At 37.8% G+C, this 27,278-nt stretch overlaps 1 protein-coding gene across 2 annotated transcripts; it reads left to right on the forward strand.

Annotated features, from left to right (window-relative positions):
* Nucleotides 1-789: 789 nt before the first annotated feature.
* LOC129747651 (dual specificity protein phosphatase 3) lies at nt 790-25,721 on the forward strand. 2 transcript variants are annotated; one of them, XM_055741952.1, is made up of 5 exons: nt 790-1,104; nt 10,920-11,101; nt 22,938-23,066; nt 23,437-23,546; nt 23,618-25,721. In XM_055741952.1, the coding sequence occupies exons 1-5, from the start codon at nt 1,084-1,086 to the stop codon at nt 23,818-23,820; spliced, it is 645 nt and encodes a 214-aa protein (XP_055597927.1). In that variant the 5' UTR covers nt 790-1,083; the 3' UTR covers nt 23,821-25,721. The 2 variants fall into 2 exon arrangements, with proteins under 2 accessions (XP_055597927.1, XP_055597928.1); XM_055741953.1 differs by having other exon boundaries at nt 797-1,104; nt 23,449-23,546.
* Nucleotides 25,722-27,278: the final 1,557 nt, after the last annotated feature.

Genomic DNA, 27,278 nt, shown 5'->3' on the forward strand with positions numbered 1-27,278 from the left:
GGAGCTCGTTGATTTGTTCCAGTATTATTCGTAGCGTTGTAATGTGGTCCACACATGATCGTCCGTATCTTAATCCAGCTTGTTGCCGTCGGAGTGTAGCGTCGATTTTTTTTTAGATCCTGTTCAGGATCACTTTGCAGAGTACTTTAGAGCCTATTTTAGAAGTATTCCTTATAGTCGTAAACTCTTACAGGTTATGTTATAGTTCCATTCGCTTGGTACAAATTAATTTAACAAAAAAAACCATTTGATGGATCCTAGTTCTTTTATTGCTTGCGGAACACCGTTTCGCCTTGCTTACAGTCGAATGTGGTTAGTTTGGATTTCAAACCGAAAGCACAATAAAATTGTACACACATACAAAATTCAACACCCAATCTGGCAAGTAGTGAACCTGTTTCCTCCAATCACTTCATTCTTGTGCACCCTCTGGAGTAGCACCACGTGGCCAGGAGCCAAGAGAATCAAAATATTTAGTGGTAGGACCTATACTTAGTCTCTCCTCAATAGTTGGAGGGACACCATTGACTTTTGGAATTCAAATTGGCCACCCCATTTTCTCGCACGCTCTCTTCGACATGCTATCTCTCATTCTAGAGGCACAAGCCGGGTAGTTGGCCACTAATATTCGAGGATATTTCAACGGACAGGTGACTAAACGGTGAATCCACCCGCTCCGTGTCATTGCCAGTCAGTCAGTTCGGAGGACATCCTGGTCTGGTCGAGTGAGAGTCGGTTCGGTTCGGTTTGGTTTGGTTTGGTCGATTAGCAAACGACTTGTGCCCATTCATTCGTTCAAGGATTTGTCCGTTGGCGGAAGCGTCCACACAAAAGCGGTCGTTGTTGGCGGGTTTAAAATAAGGATAAAATTAAGTGATTTTTACTTTTTGTAGCACAAAACTAGCACGACAGGGATAATATATTTAAAAGTCAAGTTCACACGGGTGAAATAAGCAGGATTTAGTCCATAAGTTCAAGCTATCCAGTTTTGCAATTTGAAACGCAGGCGACGTTTTGGTGTTAAAAAGAAATCTTTTTTCATTGGATAAAGTGAATCGTGACCCCTAACCTCCAGGAATTAAAATGGCCAAAGCATTTTTAAAGGTTAGTGAAAGTGATTTTATTTTACAATTTGGAATCTTCATTTGAAATCTAGAACAAAGAATAAATTCTTGATTTTAAATTCTAATATCTAATCACTTAAATTTCATTTCTATTTTTTTTTATTTGTAAGCGTATCACCAGATACTAAGGTATTGTTGAAGTTAAACTGTGCTTTTCAGACTTTGGAAGTTGGATAAAATTTTCAAAGCCATTAAACATGATAAATAATAAACTTCTTAAAATCAAGGTTGAATACTAAGCTCAGAAATCTTTTTCGTTCAATAAGTTATAATTTGCATTTGAAACTTCAAAATGACAAAATCAAAGTAAATTTCAAAACTTTGGTAAATATAAAATCTTAATACAAGACAGTAGAAGGTGAGTTCCAGTCCAGAATTTGGTAAAAAATAATAAAGAAAAAGGGGTTTTCATTACCGATTATGCTACAATGAATCGGGTACAGAGCGCCAATTTTGGTCAGGCAAGAAAATTAAAAAATTAAATGATAGACAAAGAGTTCTACATTGCAATAGAAAGAGTTCTACAATATCTCAATTTTATATTTTGGAAAAGGGTTAGCAGAGTCATCATGCAAAAAAAAAGCGCTAGCCCTAAACGGCTAGTCAAAATTCCTTGAAAAAGTCTCGTGAATTAGGCAATATGTCTGCTATCAACAGCTTGAAAAATTTTTGGGTGTGATTATTGTGGTATTAAGAAACCGATTACAAAGCCGAAGTCACCATATTAGAGTTCAACAAGTATGTAACCTTTTTATACTAACTGACTCGGTGTGCTTTGCTACACCTTTTGAAAATTAATAAATTGTGTGAAAATCATTAATATTTCATCATTAAAAGGGGTAATTTTTGTAATTAAATAACATCACATTTTACGTACGGCTCCATTTGCTTGATGAGTTTTCGAGATATACTTACTTTTCTCCTTCCCATTTCTCCTCTGAAAGAAAGTGAGGACTTGAATCTTAAGAAAACCTTTAATGTAAAACATTGATTCAATTGCTTGAAAAGTTTTAAAAACTGTGATAAACCTCCCATACTCCCGGCTCTGTTCTGTATGGAATCTCCCCTTTAAAAAAAATAGAAACATTTTTGTACTCGAATAATTTTACTTTCAAATTTGGTTTCATTTGTTAGATAAAATCTCCAGTTATACAAAAAAATGTGCCGAACTCCCTTTCCTTATTCGCCACTCTAAGGGGAAAATGGTTTTTTTTAATGAGCATAGAATGATTACTCGTACCCTTATACTGTTCCCTGTAAAATTTGGTTAAATTTATTTGATGAGCTCTTGAATTTATCAAAACAAACGTATGTCACTTCTCTTCTCTCTCCTCTTCCTATAATATGAGGGGAACCAAATCATTTTGTAAATATTTCTTGATTTAAAAAAAAATGTATGGGAGCTCCTCTTTCTCCATCATATCGAACTGGTGAAAGAAGACAGAAGCTTTAAACAATCATAGAAAAAAATTCTACTCACTTACCTTAAATTTGAATAATAAGTTCTCGAGAGATCAAAATACATTGTCAGGGCTAGAAGCGACCATGAGGTAAAAAAATAGGGCAAAAAAGTAACTTTCAAGTGAAATTACAATTCTGTTCATTGAAAAATGTTTTTTGAAGGGCTCATGGCCTAACTGATAGGAAAGCAATATGTTGGTCAAAAGATTAACATAAATAGATAAAGATTAAATAATAGTTAACAACTCGAAATAAATTTACAGAGATCGGAAATTTAAAACAAAGTTGTTATATGTAAGAAAACTACAAATCAAATAAAAAACCAACACATGTTGGATTTGTGATGTTCCTATGTTTAAAAAATTAATTTGAGGTTGAGCTAAGATTTACTGAATATAAAAAAGGTTGAAAGAACGTCGAAATATTCACAGACAATTTTGAAAAAAATAAAAGAGTAATGACATAAAAATTAGGAGATTCTCATGAAAAATATGAAAAAAACAATGATAAAAGACTGAAAATAGATAAACGACAGAATGATGACAGGAGATTGACAATAACTCAAAGAAGCTTAGCAAAAAACTGCCAAAAGATTCCTAACTCAAATAAAATTTACCTACAAAAGTATTAAAACATTTTATATAGTTTAGTCGCGAAAGCCATAAAGATTGTAAAACGACTATAATCGAAAAAAAAAAATTCTAAATAGATGCACTTTTACTAGAAAAAATGAAAGCAAAAAAATCCTACCTACGTCTCTTCATAAAATGTTTTATGTAATAAATTTATAAATCATACACATATTTTTTGAAGCCCAAAACTATTTTTGTTTTAATTAAATTTGAAACCTAAAATGTTTAAGTAAAAGCGAAATATCAAAGCAAAACAAAGAAATCTTCTTCCTTACTGAATCTGAGGCATTTTCTCAATTTAGAACGTGTGAATTTCCACAGGACTCGATAAAAAAAAGAAAATTAACCCGTCAAACTAATAATAAACGAATAATCTGTTAAGATGGATCCCAATTAACCACTGGGCCCATAACCTGTTGATGTGTAGGTACAGTTTAGTATATCCCAGTCAGTGCTGCAAATAATCAGTGTCAGCTTTCAATTTTCAATTGAATTTACTGCAGTATACACTCAGTTCATTTCCATCTGCATTCATCTGATAATGAACAGAAAGCTCAATCCCGAAAGCACTCTGCATACTCATTCACGAATCGGCAACATCGGTGCCCAGTATACATTCAGGCTCTTTGTAGGTTCATGAGATTATGCAATCTTCATTTTCAGTATCAAGCAAACATTGCTGAAAGGGAAAAAAGCTCAATTCGATTATCATTAAGTTTAATTGAATGGTGACAAAGCTTGTTCGATGCGCTAGACTTGCGGAAATTGAATAATTACTGCTGCGATTATTATTTTTTAAGGATTTTGATAAGAAAAAAACGTGGGAAAACGTCAGTAGAGGTGGGAAGGTTGAGAAATCAGTGTACGGGTTGGCGAGAAGAACGCTGGCGAGGGAGCGTGTGGGACGAATGTAAGGGAAAAAATTACGACAAAAATGTAACAAAATTAGGGTAAATGTACCCGACCTTGGCACCTAAGACATGGTTTGCCCTTTTTTTCGACATTCCTACCTTCCTGTTGAGTGCACCATATAACATCCTTTGAAGAATTTACTTGCTAACTTGCTTAGAGTTCAACAAAAATATGTTTTCTCTATGGAACTTTCATTAATGTGAGTAAAATGCAAGCAAAGTACTCACTGCGGTGCTCCAATTACTTGGCCGCCGTACCAATTGTTTGCCGTTTCGATGATCCGATTCTTGGCCACCAGCAAAGTGTAATAGATCTTTACCAACAATGGTCAATTGACAGTTAACAGAATCGTTGGCTATTCTGAATATAAGGCCACTGACAGAATGACGTCAGCTGAGCGTAAAGTTCTATGCGACGATGGAACACCGGGCGCCACTCATACAACAAAAAGGCTTTTGAAAACATTGATGAAATTTGGTTGAAAGGGAAGCACAAAATAAGCTTTCATTTCAAAAAGTCGGAAGTCCAGAAATTCCGCAATGTGATTGCGACACATAGGGTTATTTTCACTACCAAACAACTGTCTTCATATTGTGGAGTTTGGCTTCATAAAGTAAGAAATTGAAAAATTCCTTAAATGGTATTTTAAAATGATGCCCTTTTGAATTTGTTAGCTGAGATTATGAGCTTCTAGCAAGAGCCATCTCGAATGCCCGGGACGTAGCGCAGTGGTTTGACACGCCAAATAGATGTTAGAATGTAAACCTTACTAAAACTTTTTTTTTAATTCGACTCACATCAAATATTTTAAGCAATAATTGGAAAGCAAACGATATTTTCCTGAGCTTCCAACTTCTGTTTCCATGAAAAAATTAGAACAAAAATCCAAAAAATTCAATCTGAGTAGGTATATGGTTCCCAAGCAATAGAAAACAATTCCAAAACTCTATTAATTATGTATTTTATATACTAAAGTCATAAATTGCCATCGATCTAACAATTTTTAGATAAGAAAAACATCTTAAGTCTTGTGATATGCTTAATTTAACTTAGTGTTTTTTATATTTCGAACCACTGTGTTCTGTAGGAGACCACGTGGTTTTTGCTCGGCAGATTGCAATGCAAATGCTGTTCGCACGCATACCAATGTACCTTCGATTCATGGTTCCCAAATAGCGATTTTTGCCTTTTCAATGCTCGGATATGACTTTTAGTTAGTCGAATCACTTATGTTCTCCAGCTTATTTCGAAGCTTAAGTTGATAGCAACGGTCTTATCATACAGCCCAATTAGTATGAAAACATTTGTGCGTAGTTTTAAATGAAGTTTTAGGGAAAACATCAGCCCAAAAATACCGCTTTAATGAACATGTATTTTTTCCAGCTTCCAACACTGGAGGTGTATTTCGATTGAAGTTGCATGCCAAGAAAAGGAACAAAATTAGTTTTAAATTTTTATTCAAAACATAAATTAATATTCACTCTTTAGTCTTCTAGTATTTTTTGATTTTTTGCCGAGTTTAGCTGTAAGCATGAGTATTTATTGCAATTTTTTCAAATGAATGTCCGCGTTTGAAATCGCATGTGAATTTAACAGTTGCACTAGAAAGGTGAGTTCATCTGATTTTCATACGGTGATTTCCAACATAATTTCCTCGGATGCAGATCGAAAAAAATTAACTTTTTTATTAAAGTAGAATCAATCAAAATATTCGGTATGCACAAATTTGAAACAAATTATTCTCTTCGCAATGAAAATGTATTCAAAATTTTTTAAGCTCAATTTGGACCTGAAAAACATGAAAAGACATGTTGGCATGCCAATAAAAGGACCATGCCAAAATAGGGCTCACTTACCCTATGACACAAATATGACATAAATTTGGCAATAAAATTACAAAACATGACAAATGCGGTCAAAGTATGACAAAGTTATGACAAAAAAATACAAAAATATGACAAATATGACTTAAATTTTACAACATAATAAAAAAAACCAACGCAACTCTGTCGAAAATATGACAGATGTGATAAAAATATGACAAATTTTTTACAAAATGACAAAATTTCGCAAAAATATAACAATTGACAAAAATGTGACAACTATAACAAAAATATGACGAAATATTGGCAAAAAAAAATAAAAATAAGACAAGCTTGGTAAAAATATGACGAATATATGACAATAATATCACAATATTTATCATGACATAAAATTGTGATAAAAATAAAACAAATTTATGACATAAATAAGACAAATATGACCAATTTATGATAAAAATTTAAAAAAAATAAATTAAATTGAAGGGACAAAAATGTCGTCAAGCTATGTAAAATTATGATAAAGTGATAAAAATATGACAAATGTCAAATCTTTCAGATTTTTGTCATTTTTTACTAAATTTCTTATAAGTTTGCTATGTTTTTTTTTCATTTTATTGTTAATTTTTTGTAATGATTTTTTCATATTTATCAGATTTATGTCATAATTTTTTCTTATTTTTAACACATTCGAATTTTTGTCATTTAATTGTTAAATCAATGTCATATTTCTGTCTTAATTTTGACATATTTTTGTCATATTTGTCAGATTTTTGTCAAAATTTTGTAATTTTTTTTTATCATGTTTTGTTATTGTATTGTCAAAATTTCGCTATATTTTTGTAATATTTTTCATACTTTTTGTCATATTTTTATCTCATCTGTCAGATTTTTGTCATGTTTTTGTTATTTTTTTTTTGTCATTTTATAGTTCATTTTTTGTCATATTTAGGCCATAATTTTGTCATATTTGTCAGATTTGGGTCATACTAAATATTGTCATAACTTTGTCATTTTTTCACTATACTTATTACATTTTGCCTTTTTTTTGACCACAATTGTCAAATTTTTGTCATATTTGTCAGATATTCGCCATGTCGTCATCATATTCATCTCTCTTCCCATCCCCTCTGAATAATCGTATAGTCTTAGCGAATTTCCAATCGTGTTTTCTTTTCGAATCCCATTTCACAATTTTTGGAAATGGCAAAAAAAAAAATGCCTACTGAAATTATCAGCAACTTTCGCTGACACTGATCGAATGCAGTGAGTGACAGAAACGCCTAAGCGAAAGCCGCTTTCGTAGCAGTCGAGTAAAACAAGTTAGTTCTGGTTTACGAGTAAGCTTTCTACTGACTGATAGACATACTCGCAAAGCTTGCCGTAAGCACGAAGATGACCGAGCCGATCAGAAGCTTTTATATTCATTGACTTTTCTATTCCATTCATTTCAGTTCAAGCTTTTTACACTGAGAGAAAATCACGGTCAATATTATTCGTGCTTTAAGAAAATTTGCAGCACTGATCCCAGTTACCCACGGGGCCCATAACCTGTTAACTTTTCTTAGAGTAATCGATTTAAAACGCGAATTCAAACTCTTGTTTAAGGTAACTTTATTTGAGACAAACACAGAGTATAACTTAAAACTAGATCTGTTACATTAGTGATGTTTATATTTATTTCATGCACTTTTTTCTCGGTGTGCCTATTTCTGATTTGAAGAGCCATGAACATTTAATCCAGTTGTCCACCAGATTCCGTTCAATATTGTATCAAACATTGTATCCAATCTCGTGCAATCTTTCATGCAAGCTGTCCGTTTGACAGATGACAGCTGACAGATGAAGTCTCCACACGTGGCTGTGTTATTGTTTGTAGAATGTCAAATTGATATTGTGTGCAATTCACTCGACTTGCATCTAACCGATAGTTCCCGAGTGAAATGATTTCTCAACATAATCTAATAAATACATACAACGTGTCTTGAAACAATAAAATGTTTTAAATAGTTAGGAGAAAAATTTAAAAAAACAACTAGCTCAATTGTAAGGAAATTAGAAGTGACTTTAGTGACCAAATTTAAAAAAAGTAACTTGTAAGTAACCAACTTGAAAAAAGTGACAAAGCTACTAAAAAGTGACCAGCTTCTAGCCCTGTGTTGTATGGAAACATCCCTCTTCGAAATCGGGAGGGGAAACTCGAAACATAAAAAAACATTTCTTGTATTCGAATGTACTTGCATGATAAATTTTTTAATTTTGTTCGATTAGTTCAAAAGTAATGCATAAAAGGGAGACCCCCTCTCCCCTGGGACAGATGAGTCTCAAACATCGTTGAAACTTGATTCGTAGCCTTGTACCTTCCGATGTGAAATTTGGATTCATTTGCATGATAAGTTCTCGAATTTTGCAAAAAAAAATTGTATGAGACCCCTTTCCCTTTTTTATCTCCACACTGGAAAGAGGGAGTGGTCTCAAGCCATCTTTAAAATATTCTTCTTACCCATCTACCCTCGCATTCCAAATTTGATTCCGTTTGCTTGATTAGTCAATTACTCGAAAAGTAATCGAATTATGTAATAAAAATTGTATGGAAGCCCCCCTTCCCATTTCAATCTATCCACTAGAAAAAAGGGAGTTGTCTCTAATGATTATTGAATCATTTCTCGTATCCAAATACCCTCACATGTCAAATCTTGATCCATCTGCTTGACTCATTCTAGAGTTGTGTTAAAAAGGAGTTCTAAAAATTGTAAAAGAGCCCCCCTCCCCCCTTCCTATTTCCCCTATGGAAAAAAGGAGGGGTACCAAATAGTCATAGAAATTTTTCTTGTAGCCAAATCCCTTCCCATGTCGAATTTGGTACCATTTGCTTGGATGGTTCTCGAGTTATGCAAATATTTCGTTTTTGCTTTGGAGACCCCATCCCCTTTCCAATGAGAGGGAGGTGTCTCAAACTGTAATAGGAACCTTCCTCGGCCTCAAAAGCACCCACCTACCTAGTTTCAAGAAAATCGGTTCTGTAGTTTGTAATGTATTGCAGCGCTAATGAGTTACACCACTAGAGTCGGTATGAAATTTCCTTCCTGGTGAATATAAATTTATTGCAAAAATCTTGCTTGAATATATTCAAAATCCGTTACGAAATTGAATTTAAATGCAAGAAAATCTGAAAAATTGCAAATTGAAAAAAAGTTTGAAAAACAGCTACTTTTGAAAAATCTTCAAAAAAAAATGTTTATCATATTTTGTAAATCCAAAGTTGTAAAAATGTGCTAAATAACGTCAACTTTTTGAAATATATCTGGTATAAAGAAAGGTAACAATTTTGATGGTTATTTGATTGAAAAGTACGGTTTTCATACTCTTTTTACATTTTTTGTGGTCAAGATCTTAAAAAATTTCAAAAAATATATCTTTATTTGCAACGTATAGAATTTTGTTTGTGAAGCATGTTTTTCGGATTTTTTTATTTCAGACTTTTAATAGCGTTGTGTTGTAGATGAATAATGTCTGAGAAACCTATTTGTATGACAGTGCATTTCAAAAAATATAATTTTTTTAAAAATCGGTTGAGAAACATGAGAGATATAGCGGCTTAAAGCGAGAAATGAGCCGCCGACCGTGGCCTAGAGGATAGCGTTCAAGTCTTCCAAGCCAGAGGTCATGAGATCGAATCCCGGTCACGGCATACATGGTACTCTTTCTGTGAATTTTTGGTTTTAACATTTGTAAGATGCTAGCCATCTTATCCTTGAAAGATGTAGCCTTAGAGTGAAGTAAATTAGATCTCTTCAAAGAAACATAAAGTATCACTTAGATCCTTTATTTGTGTGTTCGTTTTTTTTTAAGTGTCAAATTTACTCCCAAGTTCTGATTAAGGAGTAATTTTCCTGGGCTTTCAGGGTGCGTCTATAAAAAAGTAATGATGCAAAATTTAAGATTTCAAGAATTCATTGAGAGTCTCCGAAGAAATTTGTTTATTGAGATGCACTCGAATAAAGTTACAATCCGTCAAACTTCCAATAGTGTTATACAGACGCGGATAAGCGTTAATTCTGCTTCCAAAAAAATCCTTAAATCAGTAATAAATTCTTCCCTATCTCAATTCTATCCTAGGAATCAGTTAATATCCCCTTTTCTTGATCATTTAAATACTATGTTCAGTTCATCGTACCGCCATGATGCCACCGCCTTGATGATTCCAAACTCGACACAATGCGGTTTGCCGAGATTTGTTCAATTTGCTGCTAGATTTATTTTGTCCCTAAACAAAAAAAAAACTTGCCTAGCTGGGGGATCGAACCCCGACCTTCTCAGTGACAATCGAACACGCTACCACAAGGCCTCACCTAGATGATTTTTTAACTGAAACTAGAACTCGAAGTAGTGATATGATTCTGTAGCCAGCCAGCCAGGCAGAAAGCACCTCAATGTACTTTGTGTGACCTAATTAATTCCATTCACAGTACTGTTGGGCAATTTTGTGCCCTTTTTGTAACTTATAAATCACTTTTGCAACTTTCAAGTTCATAAATGAGTTCACTCATGGAAATTGGACAAAATAAGTACCCAAATAACGTGATATGGGATATTTCTAATTAAGAGGATATCGTACTTATTTTAATGAAACATTGTTGCGACCACAAATTTAAAATTGCGTGTTTAACAGTTTCGAAAAAAATCATCCTAGCTTCGAAGTCGGTTTCCCCATCGTGGACAGCCAAATGCACCCTCCTTGGGAAATTTTGAATTCATTTGCCGGAATGCTTCCATAATCAGAGCTTGTCACGAAACGTTTCGTTTCCTTTTCAAATTTCGACGGGCGTGATTCCTTTCTCGGCAGAAACAGAGAACCAAAAAAAAAATTAAAATTTAAACACAATGTCCTCCCAATCGCAATTGCTTTTGTGGGGCAAAGCTTTTGGAAATAATTTTAACAATTTCATTTTTTTCGTTTTTCTTTGCAGTACCTAACCCACTACCGGAGTAACGACAAGATGGCCGAACAGACGAGCGGCCGGCAGCTGCAGCGGATCCTCCATTACTCGGTGACTCCTTGCCGGCCACTGATGGGACTTCGCCGATCCGATTGTGCATTATACGACGTCGACTGTGATGAAGTTTATCCGCGGCTCTACATTGGCGATGCGTGAGTAGAATTTTCGTTTTACTACCTACCACGGTAATAAATGGTCCAGAGACCATCTATCAAAACCAAAAAAAGAAAAAAAAAACTTCGCGTTTAAGGACTGTGATTAACACGATGCCCCTGATTGAGATTAAATTTAAGGTTTCTGTTCGTTTCGAGACTGGTAGCTCTAGTTTGATGCCGGACGTGTAATATGAAAAAGGCACCAAAATTAATGTTCTTTTATTTGAGCTTATCTTGTTGAAAGCTTCAGCTGGTAAAATAAAAAAGGCTCTCAATTTTATGGTGTGAAACTTCCTCCCGGAGAATAAAGACGACCCTAAACTAGACTGAGTCGATTTGGCATCATTTTTGAATTTCGAGCAGGCTCGATTCCACAGAAGAAACAAAAATGATGTAGATTTTTCAGAACGAAATATTCAATTTTTCCATAAAAACCTAAAAGTTCAAATTCACTCATGTAAACGTTACTTAAAAATTCTGCCAAAAATCATGGATCAGTTTTGAAAGCTTTTTAGACCCCAGGGTTTGAAAAATTCAAAATACCCCAAATTGACTCAGTCTACTCTACACCTCGTTTTCTTAATTTGAAAGTTCTCCATAATAGCTAATAAACTATTATCAAAATATAATAGCCATAGACGTAGAACTTTTTAGAATTGAAATGAATTAATTCCATAAAACATTAATCCACAATAATTAACAGACAGGGGATGCTCGAACAACGCATTGAAAAGTTATATTATTCAGCCCAAAAACCTTTCGTTCATTACTACTTACATTACTACTTACATACATTACTACTTACACATTCTAATCAATAAAATCATTACTTATTCATGGACGTACGTTTCCGGCCGGAGATGTCCATATGTACCACCAGCTAACCTAAGCCGATTATTGAAGAGATAATTTGATCCGATGTCGCGATGTGTCGATTGTTGACTCAACGCACACCACTGATGAATTATTGATTTTCTGACGGTTCGTTTGGGCTCAAAGAACTCTGAACGTTTCAAATAAGTAGAATCTATTGAATAAGGTGCCTATATTTTGGTCACATATTTTTTTTCATCACATCTCTAAAAAAAAAATTAACTCATAAACTTAATAGATTAATAACTGATTGCGCTGTTGTAATAATTTTGTCTTTAAGCTTTTCATCACTGATCTATAACCTCTGACTTACTAACATGTTCTGAAGCTACACTCCACGAATTTACGTTGGATTGGGAGGACCAACGTGCTCTGAAGGTTCACTTTACGAATTCACGTTGGGTCGGGAGGACCAACATGAAGAGTGTTTTAAAGTTTCACTTCAGGAATTTATCTTGCATCGGGAGGACCAATATGAAGAGTGTTCTGAAGGTTCACATCACGAACTTACGTTGGATCGGGAGGACCAACATGAAGAGGGTTCTGAAGGTACACTCCACGAATTTACGTTGGATAGGAAGGATCAACAAGAAGAGTGTTCTAAGGGTTCACTTTACGAATTTAAGTTGGATCGGGAGGACCAACATGAAAAGTGTTCTGAAATTAAATTACGTTGAATCGAGAGGACCAACCTGAAGAGTGTTCAGAAGGTTCACTTTACGAACTTACGATGGATGGGGAGGACCAACCTGAAAAGTGTTCTGAAGATTCACTTAATGAAATTACGTTGGATCGGGAGGATCAATAAGATGAGTGTTCTGAAGGTACACTTCATGAAGTTACGTTGAATCGGGAGGACCAACACTTTACTAATTTACGTTGGATTGGTGGACCAACATAGAAAATGTTTTATAGGTTCACTTTATGAAATTACGTTGGATCGGGAGGACCAACAAGAAGAGTGTTCTGAAGGTTCACTTTACGAATTTTTGGTGGATCGAAAGGACCAACATGAAAAGTGTGCTGAAGGTTCACTTCATGAAATTGCGTTAGATCAGGGTCATCCCTGGAGGTTCACATTATGGATTTACTTTGGATTGGGTGGACCAACATGAAAAGCGTTTTAAAGGTTCACTTTATGAATTTACGTTAGTTCGAGAGGACCAATATGAAGAGTGTTCTGAAGGTTCATTTTACGAATTTACGTTGGATCGGGAGGACCAATGTGAAAAGTGTTCTGAAAATTCATTCCATGAAATTATGTTGGATCGGGAGGACCCACATGCTACGAATTTAAGTTGGATCGAGAGGACTAACATGAAAAGTGTTCTAATGTTTCCCTTTATGAAATTAAGTTGGATCGGGAGGACTAACATGAGAGTGTTCTGAAGATTCATTTTAAAAAATTAATGTTGGATCGAGAGGACCAACATGAAAAATGTTCTGAAGGTTTACTCTACGAATTTTTGTTGGATCAGAAGTACCAACATGGAAAGTTTTCTGTAGGTAAATAGTGTTCTGATAGTTCACTTTATGTATTTTACGTTGTATCGGGAGGACCAACATGAAGAGTCACTTTTTGAAGGTTCACTTTTTGAAATGACGTTAGATCGGGAGGACCAACATGAAGAGTGTTCTGTAGGTTCACTTCATGAAATTACGTCAACAAGAAGAGTGTTCTGAAGATTTGAAATCTGATTCCATCCCTTGTTAAAAGCAAGGTTTTCATCACCCATAGTCAAGTTTTTATATGGGAGAATGTTAACGGGCATGGAAGAAAGCCGATAAACCGAGATCTTAAAAGCTTGGAGAAAAAAAGACATTCTTGTGACCAACTCGTTTATAAGGTAAACGTTCAGATTCAATTTTCCGAAACAAACAACTATGTTTTTGTATTAGAATTTTTGGGTTTGGGGGGAGATGTGTAGCCAATAATTGCTAATGACGTATCTTGGAATAAACATTGGAAACTATCTCGGCAGATCGGTATTGCTTTTTTGCCGCAGTCCGTGGCGAAGAGGATAGCTTCCAAATCTTCTAAGTCAACGGTCGTTAGATCAAATCCCGGTCACGGCATACATAGTACACTTTCTGTGGGTCGGCGGTTTAAGCATTTGAAAAATGCGAGTCATCATTTCCTCGGCACATGTGCGCTTAGAGTTAAGTAAAAAGAATCCCTTCAAGGAAACATCAAGTTTCATTAAGATCCTTTATGTTCGTTCTAATCGATCACATCTCGTACTTGCATTTCTTCCCACTTCACAAATACACACTCAAGTGGAATGTGCTTCCCATCCAGTCAACGTACAACCGTCTCGGAGTCAGGACGTGTAAAGTATTTCCTATAGTTCGGCAAACGGAACCTGCACAACAACCTTTTCCTTTGATATTTGAATAAAGATTCACAGACGTATAAACATTTTCTATAGTTGTGGGTAGGGGAGGAGGGGGCATAATGTCCACCTTAAAAAGAAAGCCTTGTTTCAGAGTACATTTGAAAAGATTAACTTTAATTTTCGATTGTGTTTGGAAGTTTGATTTATTTTTTGTCTAAATCTGATAGTTAGAATCACTGGAAGGTCAAAAAAAGCCACAAATTTAATGAAAATTGAAGAGTAGTTTGAAAATTGGATTTCAGATTCAGTAGGTGCATAATGCGCATATGTGTGTACCCAATCGTGCCGTTTAACATTTAATAAGTGTTTATTGATTCAAGTGCTTCCGAAAGTGTTTGCCAGGTAAAACACTTCTATTCTACTTCACAGATGGAAAAATGTGTTGCTACGCGCAGTGCTGCCAGATATACTGAAATTCTTGTGAATAGTTAATTAAATCTATATTAAATTTAGGAATTTTCAATATATTCGTTTGTATTCAAGTTATGTTTTCCAATACAACATATAAATATCTTTAAAATTGTTGTGATTAAACTACATATAATTTGAAACAAATATGAAACATGCTTAAAGAAAAACGGACATGGCGCGTTTTTCCCTACCTAGACATGTTTATTAAAAATCGTTCAAAATAACAAAAAAAATAATTGAATTAGGGAATTTTTTGTTTTGCGATGATTTTTAAGACCAATGTTCATCATTGTAACAGTGGTCAGGTAATTTTTTTGCCGATAGATGCCGTAATTCGTTACGAAATTCAACGCACAAATAGCAAGGAATATGGCTTGAAAAATATTTTTGGATTTTTGCAAAGAATTATTGCATACTAGCTGATCCTGACGAACTTCGTTTCGCTTTAAATCATTGGTATGTCAAAATGAGTTTAGAAAATGAATTCGAAATATTCTTTCGACAATTTCGGGGTGTGTTTAAAGTCGCTACTATTACTTTTACTTGAAATTCAAATTAAACGGTTGATTGGCTTTTTATTAAAATTTATGTGAGAGTGTTTTCTTCTCGATCGGTTGCAAAATCTAGACATTATGGCAGAAACATGTACTATTTGTTTATGTGCACGACTCTTTTGCTTGACCTTCACACTTAAATTGGTATCAATTAACTGCCTCCAACAAAATTATTGCACAAAACACTGAACTTTCAATGAAACCCTCTTTTTCTGTCCCATGGCCTGAAATTCGATAATTGAAACCAATTTGACGTTCCTCAAAACTCCTTTTGCCATTTTTTCTTTTCAAATTATATGTAAAATAACGTCAGGAACCTGAAAACAGGGAACACTCATGTGCAAATTTTCATCACAATCCGATGTATAATAACGCCAATATCGCAAAAACAATATTTGTCTTGTATGGACGACATTTTTCATCATTCCTGGTCCTAATGAGCATCCATGCCAAATTTCAGATCTCTAGCTCTTAAGACGGCTGAGTCTATAGAGGACAAACAAACAAACAAACAAACAAACAAACAAACAAACAAACAAACAAACAAACAAACAAACAAACAAACAAACATACAGATAATTGCTTTTTATATATATAGATTAGATGCTAATTTTTTGTACAAAAGGTTTTATTCTGTTAATTAGAACAGAATAACGTAAAGAAATTTTAAAATAAGTGTATATCTAGCTAGATATCACAGTGAACCGTTTTGCCCACAATGGGCATTATATCCCCAGTTCCCCTACTGACTTGCCTGTGTTTCTGAAATTTTCAAAACTAGTCTTTTGAATAAAGGGTGATACGGTCAAAATTTGATCAAGGGAAAACGCGTGTAAATCGGTGAAATCGTTTATTTAAAAAATCAAATTCTTTTTCAAGTTTTATTAGTATAAAATTCAGGAAGAATATTCAGTTGGGCATCCGCTTTTCCAAATCCGAATTGCCGGGCCTTACGTTAAACCCCTGCCATCAGATCAGTACAGCCACCTTGTCCACCTTCTTCGCCGCAGAAAGCCAGTTTGCCTTGACAATAGCCCAATATTTCTCAATTGGGCGGAGCTCTGGCGTGTTGGGAGAGTTCTTGTCCTTGGGAACCACCTGCACGTTGTTGGCGGCGTACCACTCCATGGCCTGTTTACCGTAATGGCAAGATGTCAAATCCGGCCAAAACAGTACGGAACAACCGTGTTTCTTCAGGAAAGGCAGCAGACGTTTATTCAAACACTCTTTCACGTAAATTTCTTGGTTGACAGTCACGGAAGCTATGAAAATGCTGCTTTTCAAGCCACAGGTACAGATGGCTTGCCAAACCAGATATTTCTTCGCGAACTTTGGCAGTTACTTGTGCTTGAAAATATCTGCAACCTTTCCCCTTCCTTTTGCCGTATAAAACTCCTGTCCCGGAAGCTGCTTGTAGTCGGCTTTGACGTAGGTTTCGTCGTCCATTACCACGCAGTCAAACTTCGTCAGCATCGTCGTGTACAGCCTCCGGGATCTCGTTTTTTGGCTCAATGCACGGTTGTAGACGATACACCCAGCTTATTTGCGGCATCTCGGAGAGAGAGGTTAGAATTTCGCTTGAAACTACCGGCAACTCTTTTTGTCGTCTCAGCGGCTTCCCATTTTGACCCATCGGTGAATATGTGGGGATAATTGCGGTATTTTCTTTCAACAATGCTGTAGAAGTGGGGTAGGACAGTAGCAGAATTTTGACCTGCCCTAATAGAGTGAGATAGAGAGAGGTCGACAGAAGGGATTTTTTCGGTCCAGTACCGAAATGCAGTGGTTCTCCTTTGGCAAATGTCCGGGATAGGGATGTTAGTGAGGTCTTTCAGAAGGGCGTCAGTACGAGCAATAAGGGGCGAATCCTTGTCTCCGCCAATTGCTAGCCAGCGTATGGATTTAGATGTGAGATTTTTGGCAATCAGATAATTGAAAGGGATTTGACCACTTTCGGCCATCAACGATAATGTTGGGCTGGTGATGAATGCCGAGCTGATAGTTCTTACGCAACGATTGTATATTGGCTGCAGTTTTTGGCAGAGGGTGGGACCGGCCCGACTGACAATGCCCAGACCGTAGAGAGCCGCTGGGAGAAGCCATCCGTGTAGAAATCGTAATAGAGAGTCGCGATTTGCGAAGCTAGATGATTTGCTAAGAATGCGTAAAAGGTTGATTTTATTAGTTGCATTCTTTCTTACTTGGTCTAGATGGTGTTTGAAATTAAGGTGGTCATCAATCCAAACCCCAAGGAGTCGGAAGGAATGAACCAGAGAAATAGGTTGTTCAAACATGGTGATGGGAGGGTTTTTCTTAAGTTTCTTACGGTTCGGGCCAAGGTGTAGGAGTTTAGATTTTTCCGGAGAGAACTGAAATCCGACAGAGGGAGCTCAATCGGCAACAAAATTTAGGGCGGTTTGCAGTCGTTTTCGTGCCATTCGCGCAAATGGAGAAATTGAAATCAGGAGAAACATCAGCGTAAACGAGAGTTTTGATGTTCTTGGGGATGATGTCAAAGATAGAGTTTATGGCTATTAGGAAAAGGGTCGGTGCGATAACTGATCCTTGGGGGACCCCAGTATTAACAGTTTTGGGATTGGATAGGGTTGCGTTTACGAGGACTTGGATAGATCTGTTTGAGAGAAAGCTTTGGATGTATTCGAATAAACGTCCTCCGATTTTCCATTTATGTAGGAAGCTGAGAATTGTGCTTTGGTTGACACGATCGAATGCCTTAGATAGGTCGAGAGATAGGAGTTCGATGTGTTGATGTTGTTCTAGCGCACTGTCGAGGATATTCTCAAGATGACAAAAATAATAATCATCCGTAGATCGACCCGGGCGAAAAGCAAACTGATAGTTACTCAGAAGGTTGTTTTGGTCTAATATGGTGATCAGACGATGGTTGACCATCCTTTCCATAATTTTCCCTGCACAATCTAGAAGGGTGATAGGACGGTAACTGTCAATATTGCAGGGGTCTTTTTGGGGTTTAGGGATTGGTACGACTAGACCACGTTTCCAGGTTTCAGGGATGTTACCGGTATTCCAGATGTTATTAATTATACTAAGAAACGTGATTTTCGCTGAGGGGGATAGATTTTTAAAAAGGGGTACCCTATATCGTCAGGCCCAGAAGAGAGGCCTTTAACCTTTTGAAGGGCAGAAGAGAGCCCGTTAAAGCTAAATTCGGTGTTGTAGATTTGATCGTTGGGGTTGAGTGAGGGGGAAGGAGGGGGATAGTGGAGGTCGGTTGAGGAAGATTGATCGGAGGGAGCAAGACAGTTGAGGGAGGGTGCTGTTGAGGAAAAGTGTGGAAAAGTGAGAAGGGAGGGATCGTTGGTGTATTGGCTATTCAGAAGGAGATGGAACTGGTTTTGACGGGGTTCGCCGTTTAGAACCTTAATTTTGTCCCACAGAACCTTGGAGGGAGGTATTGGGGTGGATCTCCTCGGTGAACTTCTGCCAACAGTTAGTTTTAGCTAAACGAACAGCTAGTCGGGCTGATGATCTGGCATTTTTAAAGTCGGATAAGGCGTTTTGTTTTCGGGGATCGTCATTTGGTATGCGCTTCAGTAGTCGAAGTGCTTTCCTCCTTTTCTTAATAGCTTCTCGAACATCGGGGCCCCACCATGGGACTGCTGATTTGCCAGGTGTGCCAGTTGTCCGAGGGATGAATTTGGAGCCAGCGTCCAAAAGGATCTCATTAAAAGAGAGGATGGTAGTAGGATTTTTCAGGGGGATAAGATCATCAATATAGTTTTGATAGCCAAACCAGTCAGCGTCTTGATATCGCCATTGGGGTCTGGTGGCGACTGTGGGGGTGGGATGAACAAGTTTCAGGAGTAAAGGGAAATGATCACTTCCGCCGTTGTCTTCAAGGACAGACCATCTGAGTTTGGGCCCGAGCGACCATGATAGGAGGCTAAGGTCTATAGCGGATGTGTTGCCAATGTGAGAGCAGATTCGGGTGTGGGTGCCATCATTCAGTATAGTAAGGCTGTTAGCTAAGGCAAAATCTTCAAGAAAGCGACCTCTTCGATCGATTCTTTTTCCGCCCCAGTCAGTTGAGTGAGCATTGAGGTCACCAAGAATTAACATGGGCGTAGGAATTTAGGGAATAAGATCCTCTAAGCCTTTGGCAAAAGCTTCAAACGAGAGGGATGGTGAGGCGAAACGACGGATATTTTTATTGGAGCCTCAAGTCGTGCGCAGACTACATTCAAAGTGGATTGGATGGTAACTGGGGAGTATGGATAACCGTTTTTAATTCCAAGTCCAACGCCTCTACTGAGAGGGTCTTGGGGGGATTCAAAGTGTGTAGATGATAGCCTTTGATCAAATTGTGGGGTACAGAAGATGGAGGGAGAAGGGTTTCTTGGAGGGCAATAACTATAGGGGAAAATTTGGCGGTAAGTTGATTTTCTGTGAGACGAGTTTTCAGTTCAAATATGTTCCACTGGATGGCAAAATTGGTTGGGTTATTGGAAGCCATTACAATCAGAGGGATTTAAGATGAGCAGTTGTTGTGTTGGTGTTTAAGTGGAAGAAGTAAAAGTAGTTGGACTTACCCTTTGGTTGAGGAAGGGATGGGGCGGCTATGATCGATACCTGGGGGGGGGGGGGTGCGAGAACTGGTTTTGGTGTTGTACCTCGGGGGGTTGGGTTGAGTAGATTTTCTGGTTTTGGTATTTCTCACTGGTGAAGTCTGGTCGGGGGATTCAGAACCTCGGCCACGCTTTGGGGTAGAGTTGACGCTTGGGGAGTGGTCTTCGATGTCCATCGAAGCTTCGCTGTTGGTGTCGGTTAGAGTGGTTTCCGAGTCTTCGCTGATGCTGTTTCGCTTCTCGATCTCGAGGATTCGGGCTTGGAGTTGGGCGTTTTTCTCGAGGAGGATAGCAATCTGCTTCTCGAGTGATTTGATCCTGGTTTCTTCGGCAGGGGTTGTGGATTTGGCGTTATCGAGGCGAAGCTGGAGTTTTGAGTTGGTGGCTGCATTGAGGCGAGATCGATACTGCTTGACAGCATCGGGATGGGAAATACCCAGGTCTACACGAAGGTGGATGATGTTCTGTTCGTGTTGGAAGTTGGGACATTCCCGGTTGATAGTAGGATGATCGCCTTGGCAGTTGACACAGTGGGCGGGATTCGGACACTTTTGATGGATTTCGTTTTCGCCACAGGTTGGGTAGATGGGTTGATTGGGGCATCGAACTTTGGTGTGACCAAACTTCCCACACAGAAAACACTGCATGGGACGAGGGTAGTAAGGCCTGGTAGCAACACGTAGGTAGCCAAACCAGACGTGATTCGGGGGAACTGTACCTCGGATAGTGAGCACCATCGTATGCGTGGGGACAGTTTTACCTTCGACCTTCCTAGTGAAGCGATGAACCTTGGTCACATTTTGGTCCTGAAGAGCTTTGCAGATATCGATTTCGTCGAGATCCGCGACCTCACGACAGGAAACTACACACTGGCACTGGTTTCTTGTAGGATGAAGCTCGACGGAGACCGGAGTGCCGTCGATTAGCTCTTTCATTTGGAGAAGCTGGTCGCATTGTTTTTGACTTCGGATGGTAAGAAGGATAGATTTTCCTCCGTCAGTGGGGCTTGCTTTGTCAATACGGCCGGCGACCCGGTCGATTGATTTAGCAATAACAAACGGGTTTTAGGGTAGTTTTGTTTGTTCGTTGGCTGGTTTCAGTACAAGGAATTGGGCCTCGCCATGAAGATGGTTTGGGTCCATCCAGTTGGGAATTGTCCTGGAGTTTTTATTGGGAGGGCCGGACACTCCTCCCTAGGGCGGAAAGGATTCCGCCATACGATGAAGCTATTTCACAATATAGCAATAAAGGTCGGTGCACTTGGAACGGTTTGAGAAAATCCTTAGATTTGGATATCTGCGATAGAGACAATCAGCTAACTGGTAAAATCTCGGAGCAAACGCACTACACAACTTGTCGCATCGGCGACTCGAAACGAACTGACTCTTTACCTATCTAACATTATCGAGCTTTAGATACTTCAGATCTCAGTTATTCTAGCGATTGCTATCGCTGATATTGCGAATTTGTCTCTCGTAATTTTATACTTCGCCAGAGGCATAAAGTCTGTTTCACATAGAATCTGGTCGGATAAAATAGATCATTTTTCCGCAAAGATATAACGTACAACAAAAGTAAAAATGTCATTTTGTAGGGTTTTTATTGCACTTTAAGGAAAAAATACATAAAAATCATTCGTCAGCTTTTTGGATACCACCCATCATTTTCTGCACAGTACTGCTGGTAACCTCATTCGCCATCTTGTTCCACCACTTTTCCATTTGAGCGGGTTTTTTTCATAGTTCTGCCCCATTTCTTCAGTTTGCCCTTAACTATTGCCCAATATTTCTCGATGGGACGAAAATCCGGACAGTTTGGTGGATTGATACTTTTTTCAACAAAATCGAACTTGTTCTCCTTATACCACTTAACGACATCCCGGCTGTACTGGCAGCTTGTCAGGTCCGGCCGGAACTTCACCGGACCTTTGTGGGACCGAATGAATTGCAAAACCCTCTTCTGGAGACATTCTTCTTTGTAAACATTTCCATTCATTGTGTCCCATCTCAGTCTTCTTCCCACAACTACAGATCCCTTGCCAAATCATCAATTTACGAGCAAATTTATCTGCGAAAACAAACTTGAATCTACCCGCAACATTCCCTTTACGCTTCGCAAGGTAAAATTTGTTACCGGGTATTTGTTCAAAATCCATTTTGACGTAAGTTTCGTCGTCCAACAATATGCATCCGTTGTACTTGGTCAACACTCTCTCGAACAACTTCCTTGCCCTGGTTTTGGCAATCAGGTTTTGTTTCAGCGTCCTGTTGGGGTGTTTGCTTGCATGATACGACCGCAAGCCTTCTCGCAAACAAATTCGTCGAGCTGTACTGTGGTTCGTACTGAACTTTTTCGCCAAATCACGCAAGGAGATTCCAGGATTATTGTGAACTGATCGAATTACCTTTGCTCGCAGCTTCCGGTTATATGTTCCACTTTTACGCCTGGTTTGTTTCGCTCGATCCACCGTAAGGGTCTCTCGGTAACGTTGCAGCACCGAATTTACAGTCGATTTTGGATATTTAAGGACTGAACCCTGACCACGTCGGTTTCTCTACGTGAGTGTGCAGAATTTTCTCTCGCCTTTTGCGTTCCATCGTCGATAACTTTTGACTGACTGCTTCAATCTTGATGAAATTTTCACCACTAAGTAAACAAACCATCCGGATCAAAACACTGTCAATAGATTTGCGATGTGACAACTAGGGGCGCTGCAGTAAATGAAAAGATGCGACCAGATTCTATGTGAAACAGACTTTATCTAGAATGCAACAATATCCACGTTTTCCAATGCAGTTTTTCTGAAATGTTTCGAAATATTTTGAAAAAAAAAAATGGTTATGATACTCGTTCAAAACAATCGTCTTCAAATTTTTTTTGTTTCAAAATTTTGACTTTTGGAAGTTTAACTTTCCTCTGGCTTCCAGCTTCCCGACTTAACTCCAACAGTTCGGTTTCCATTCTCAAAATCCTTTTCCGATTGTATTTGCAGAGCATCAGCCAGAAACAAGCAGTATTTACGATTGATCGGAATCACACACGTGCTCAACACGGCCGAGGGAACCCGTTTCGGCCAGGTGGACACCGGCCACAGCTACTACAGGGACATGTCCGGAATCAGGTGAGTTTGGGGTGCTGACAGTTGGTGATGTGAGATTATTTCATTTTAAATTCCCAATTTTAAGTTTAACGTTGTAGGTAGAAGCTTTGCTTTACCATCAACTGCACTGTGAAGTTCGTTCACGGAATCAATCGTTTCATTCATTCTCATATTCATCTCTGGATCACCCAATTAGGCAACTTTGATACCCCAAAAAACTCTTCCGCACTTGCACTCGTTTCGCCGTTGTTTGCACTGATTTGGCAGCAGCACTGGGAGACTTGGGTGGCAGGGCTGACTTTCGGAAGTTCTCTTCTTAAAATTCTTTGAGAAGAATCCGCATTCGAATTCAGCGGCGTCGAGTTCAGGGCGCTATCGTTGAAAATTCTAGTTGCACTTTCAGGTACATGGGCTTCCCGATGGTCGATCAGCCGACGACCGACATCAGCCGGTATTTCTACATCGCGTCCAAGTTCATCGAGAATGGCATCAATAGTGGAGGTGAGTTTTTTTTTAATTTTTGTCGGAAGAAATTTTGGATTTTTTTAATGATTCAATTCTGTTCGTTTTAGGCAAAGTGCTGGTCCACTGCATGATGGGAATGTCCCGGTCGGCGACCTGCGTCCTGGCCTATCTGATGATTGCCCGCAAAATGTCCGCCGCCGAGGCCATCCGGACGGTGCGAATGCACCGGGACATCCGGCCAAACGAGGGCTTCCTGCAGCAGCTGGCCGATCTGGACAACGAGCTGAAGCGGGATCGCCTGTACTATTGACTCGAGTGTGGCCAGCGGCTTCGGAGGAAATAGCGATCCGTTACCTGTTAAGTTCTGTTGAGCTGGATGATTTCTTATGGATTTTTTTTTTAATTTAAAATGCACATAATATTCACAAAGATTTTATTTTCTACAACTACGAATTTTAAAATCTAACCATTACACAATACATAAGCCGGTAGGGATGTTAGTTTGGAAGAATGATGTACGTTTCGTTTGATTTGTATGTACAATTGGGTTGTCAGATTTTTAAAAATAACAGGAAAAGGACACGTTGTGAACGTTGTGATTTTTGATCGGAAAACAGAGGCTTAAAAATTGCTTTGAACGAGAAATCAGGGATAGTCGGAGAACATGGAATGATCTCATCTTCATAAATCATGACACTAACGTATACACCACACAACAACAGTTTGTAACGTACAGTCATATTTATATCTATATACTAAAAAAACTGACAGAGCGATTTTTAGGGCCAGTGCTATGTAAGATTCTGCAGGAAGCAAGGGGGCAAATCAGTCAACTGGAATGACATCAAATGACGAGCAAAAACGGCATAAACAGCTTGGGCGGTTTATATTGATTACCAACAAAAGTCACTGCTCTGATACTGAAGTCCCAGTAAAGATGCAAAAGCAAACATACCTACATATTCACTAATCGATTTCAGTATTCATGCAATCATAAACGAAAAGTATAAACACATATAGAATGAATATTTAAAACAAAAGAAAAGAGCAGCTTAAACCAAATGATTTTTTAGCCCTCGAATAGAAAGTGAATTTAAGTATCGTGTTTAGTAAATCTTTCAGTGAACCCAATAAACAAAAAAACTAACATAAGCACTTCTTGAACACCGTCTAAAGCAGTGTGTTTTGAATTGTCCTTATTTAAAAAAAAATCTACAATTTTTTCAAGTCTTTTTGTTCAGTAAAGCAGCTAAAGATTGGTTTCATTTTGAAAATCATTTTTGAAAATCAAATTCTGAGGGATTTGATTTTTAAGTGACCCTCAGCCGTCAACTCGAAACACCCTGCTTAATCCACGTTAAAAGTTCACTTTAAGTAACCAGAGATAGCCAGTAATCTTTTACAGCAACACAAAACGAGCAGAAATAAACAAGCTTAACAACATTAATAATCAATAAAACAGTAGCATCAAACAACCGAATTCAAACAACAATAAAAAAAAAACACAAAAACAAACTATCAACGGGAGCACCAAAATCAAACCAATCTCCACATTATCGTAGTTTTAAGTATTTACTGCAGAAAAAGAAAAAAAACGAACTCAAACCCCCAACTGTTAGCAATGAAAGGAAAGAAACAAACTTGATGAAAAACAACTATATTTTTGAGAAGTGTCTCGCAATAACCACAACCCACCCCAGGAGGGAATTCTCAATAGTAAAAAAAAACAAAAACAAAAAACAAGTCCGGTTACAACAGAAAGCATCGTTTGTTGATTGTTGAATTTTGGTTCTAGATTTTTGAGGATTCATGTTAAAGAACAAAAAAAAACGAAAGAGATCAAGTAGAGAATAGAAAACTACAAATGATAAACAAAAACAAAATTATGATGAACATGATGGTTTACCAAAACGAAACATAAAACCGTTAAAAACAAACTATACACCAACTGTGTACATTTTAAAATGAAAAGTGAATCTGCGTTTCGGAAACGAATGGGAACATACAGTTACATAGTTGCTAGAGATGCTGACGGCAAAATTTATGGGTTCGAGTATTTACACATACCAGGATGCGGAATCAGAAGAAAAACACGAGGATGAAGAAATCCCCATGAAAGCAAGAAGAATAAAACAAAACTGAGATATTAGATCGAATAGAGTCTATGCAGAAAAAAAGTTATATTCAATAAATTAACAATAGTTGAGAAAATTTTCTGCTCTGCGTTTCGTTATAGAGATATTGGGAAAAGACTCTGCTTGCCGCTGGAATGTTCCAATTTTCAAGAGCTCTAGAACAAGAGTTGCTCAATTGAAATGTAGTGGAACGATTCACGTCGAGGGTGTTAAGAACCAGAACAAACTTCATAAATCTTGAAATAAAAACCAGGATATCGAATTGAAAAAAAAACAGATGAGTTTTTTACTCAACAAATATGCATCCCTAAGATTCTACAAAAAAAGTAGAAAATTTAGAAATGAGTTTTGAGGATTTTTTTTCAAATCTTTCGTTAAAACTCAAACAACATATTTGACTAACTTGATCGATTCTTTTCAAACTTTCAGACAATAAACTTAGGCTCAACTTTACGCGAAAGATTTTGTACAACATCTGAAACGGCTTCTTCTATACAAAAACCCACTTTTTCAGCCTTTCATCCTCTTGTTGACCACTTTGAGTTTTTTTGTGATGGTCCCACAGGCCCAATTGGGTTCTTCCTCTACCCCATACGCTTCTTTAGAAGTGGGAGGGACAGTTTATCCTATATGGATAATTTTGTTTGCATTATTTTATCTAATTCTGTACGACTTGTTTGTCTAACTTCCGCGTATGTCCATCACCGTACAATTTTATATCTGGTATTTCTCCAGATCTTCATCACAAGCATATTATCCTTTTAAGAATTAGTCATTCTTTCAAATTGTCTGTTTAACGTGTTGTATTGCCAGTTTCTTGAAAATGTTTATGTTTGAACTGTCTTTGATATTCTGCGGCAGGCTGTTAAACATTTTTAGCCCGTTGTAGAAAACTGATCGTTTTGTCATTTCCTTTCTCGTATTCGGTAATCTGAAATCATGGGCTCTTCTCGTATTGTAGCTATGTACATCGTTGCCGTACTGCAGACCGCCCATTAAGTAAGCCGGTAACATTCCGTTCTTTAACATCCTATGAGTAGGTACTAAATTATATTTCATTATGTTGAAAAAATTAAAATCACCTTGTCCACCTTCTTCGCCACAGAAAGCCAGTTTGCCTTGAACTGCTGCTCGTCCTCAGCAGTGTTTTTGGTCTTCTGTAGGTTCCGCTTGACAATAGCCCAGTATTTCTCAATTGGGCGGAGCTCTGGCGTGTTGGGAGGGTTCTTGTCCACTTGCACATTGTTGGCGGCGTACCACTCCATGGCCTTTTTACCGTAATGGCAAGATGCCAAATCCGGCCAAAACAGTACGAAACAACCGTGTTTCTTCAGGAAAGGCAGCAGACGTTTATTCAAACACTCTTTCACGTAAATTTCTTGGTTGACAGTCCCGGAAGCTATGAAAATGCTGCTTTTCGAGCCACAGGTACAGATGGCTTGCCAAACCAGATATTTCTTCGCGAACTTTGACAGTTTCATGTGCTTGAAAATATCTGCTACCTTTCCCCTTCCTTTTGCCGTATAAAACTCCTTTCGTCGTCCATTACCACGCAGTCAAACTTCGTCAGCATCGTCGTGTACAGCCTCCGGGATCGCGCTTTGGCCGTCGTATTTTGTTTATCATCGCGATT

This window comes from Uranotaenia lowii, chromosome 2, assembly GCF_029784155.1.
Source record: "Uranotaenia lowii strain MFRU-FL chromosome 2, ASM2978415v1, whole genome shotgun sequence".
NCBI lineage: Eukaryota > Metazoa > Arthropoda > Insecta > Diptera > Culicidae > Uranotaenia > Uranotaenia lowii.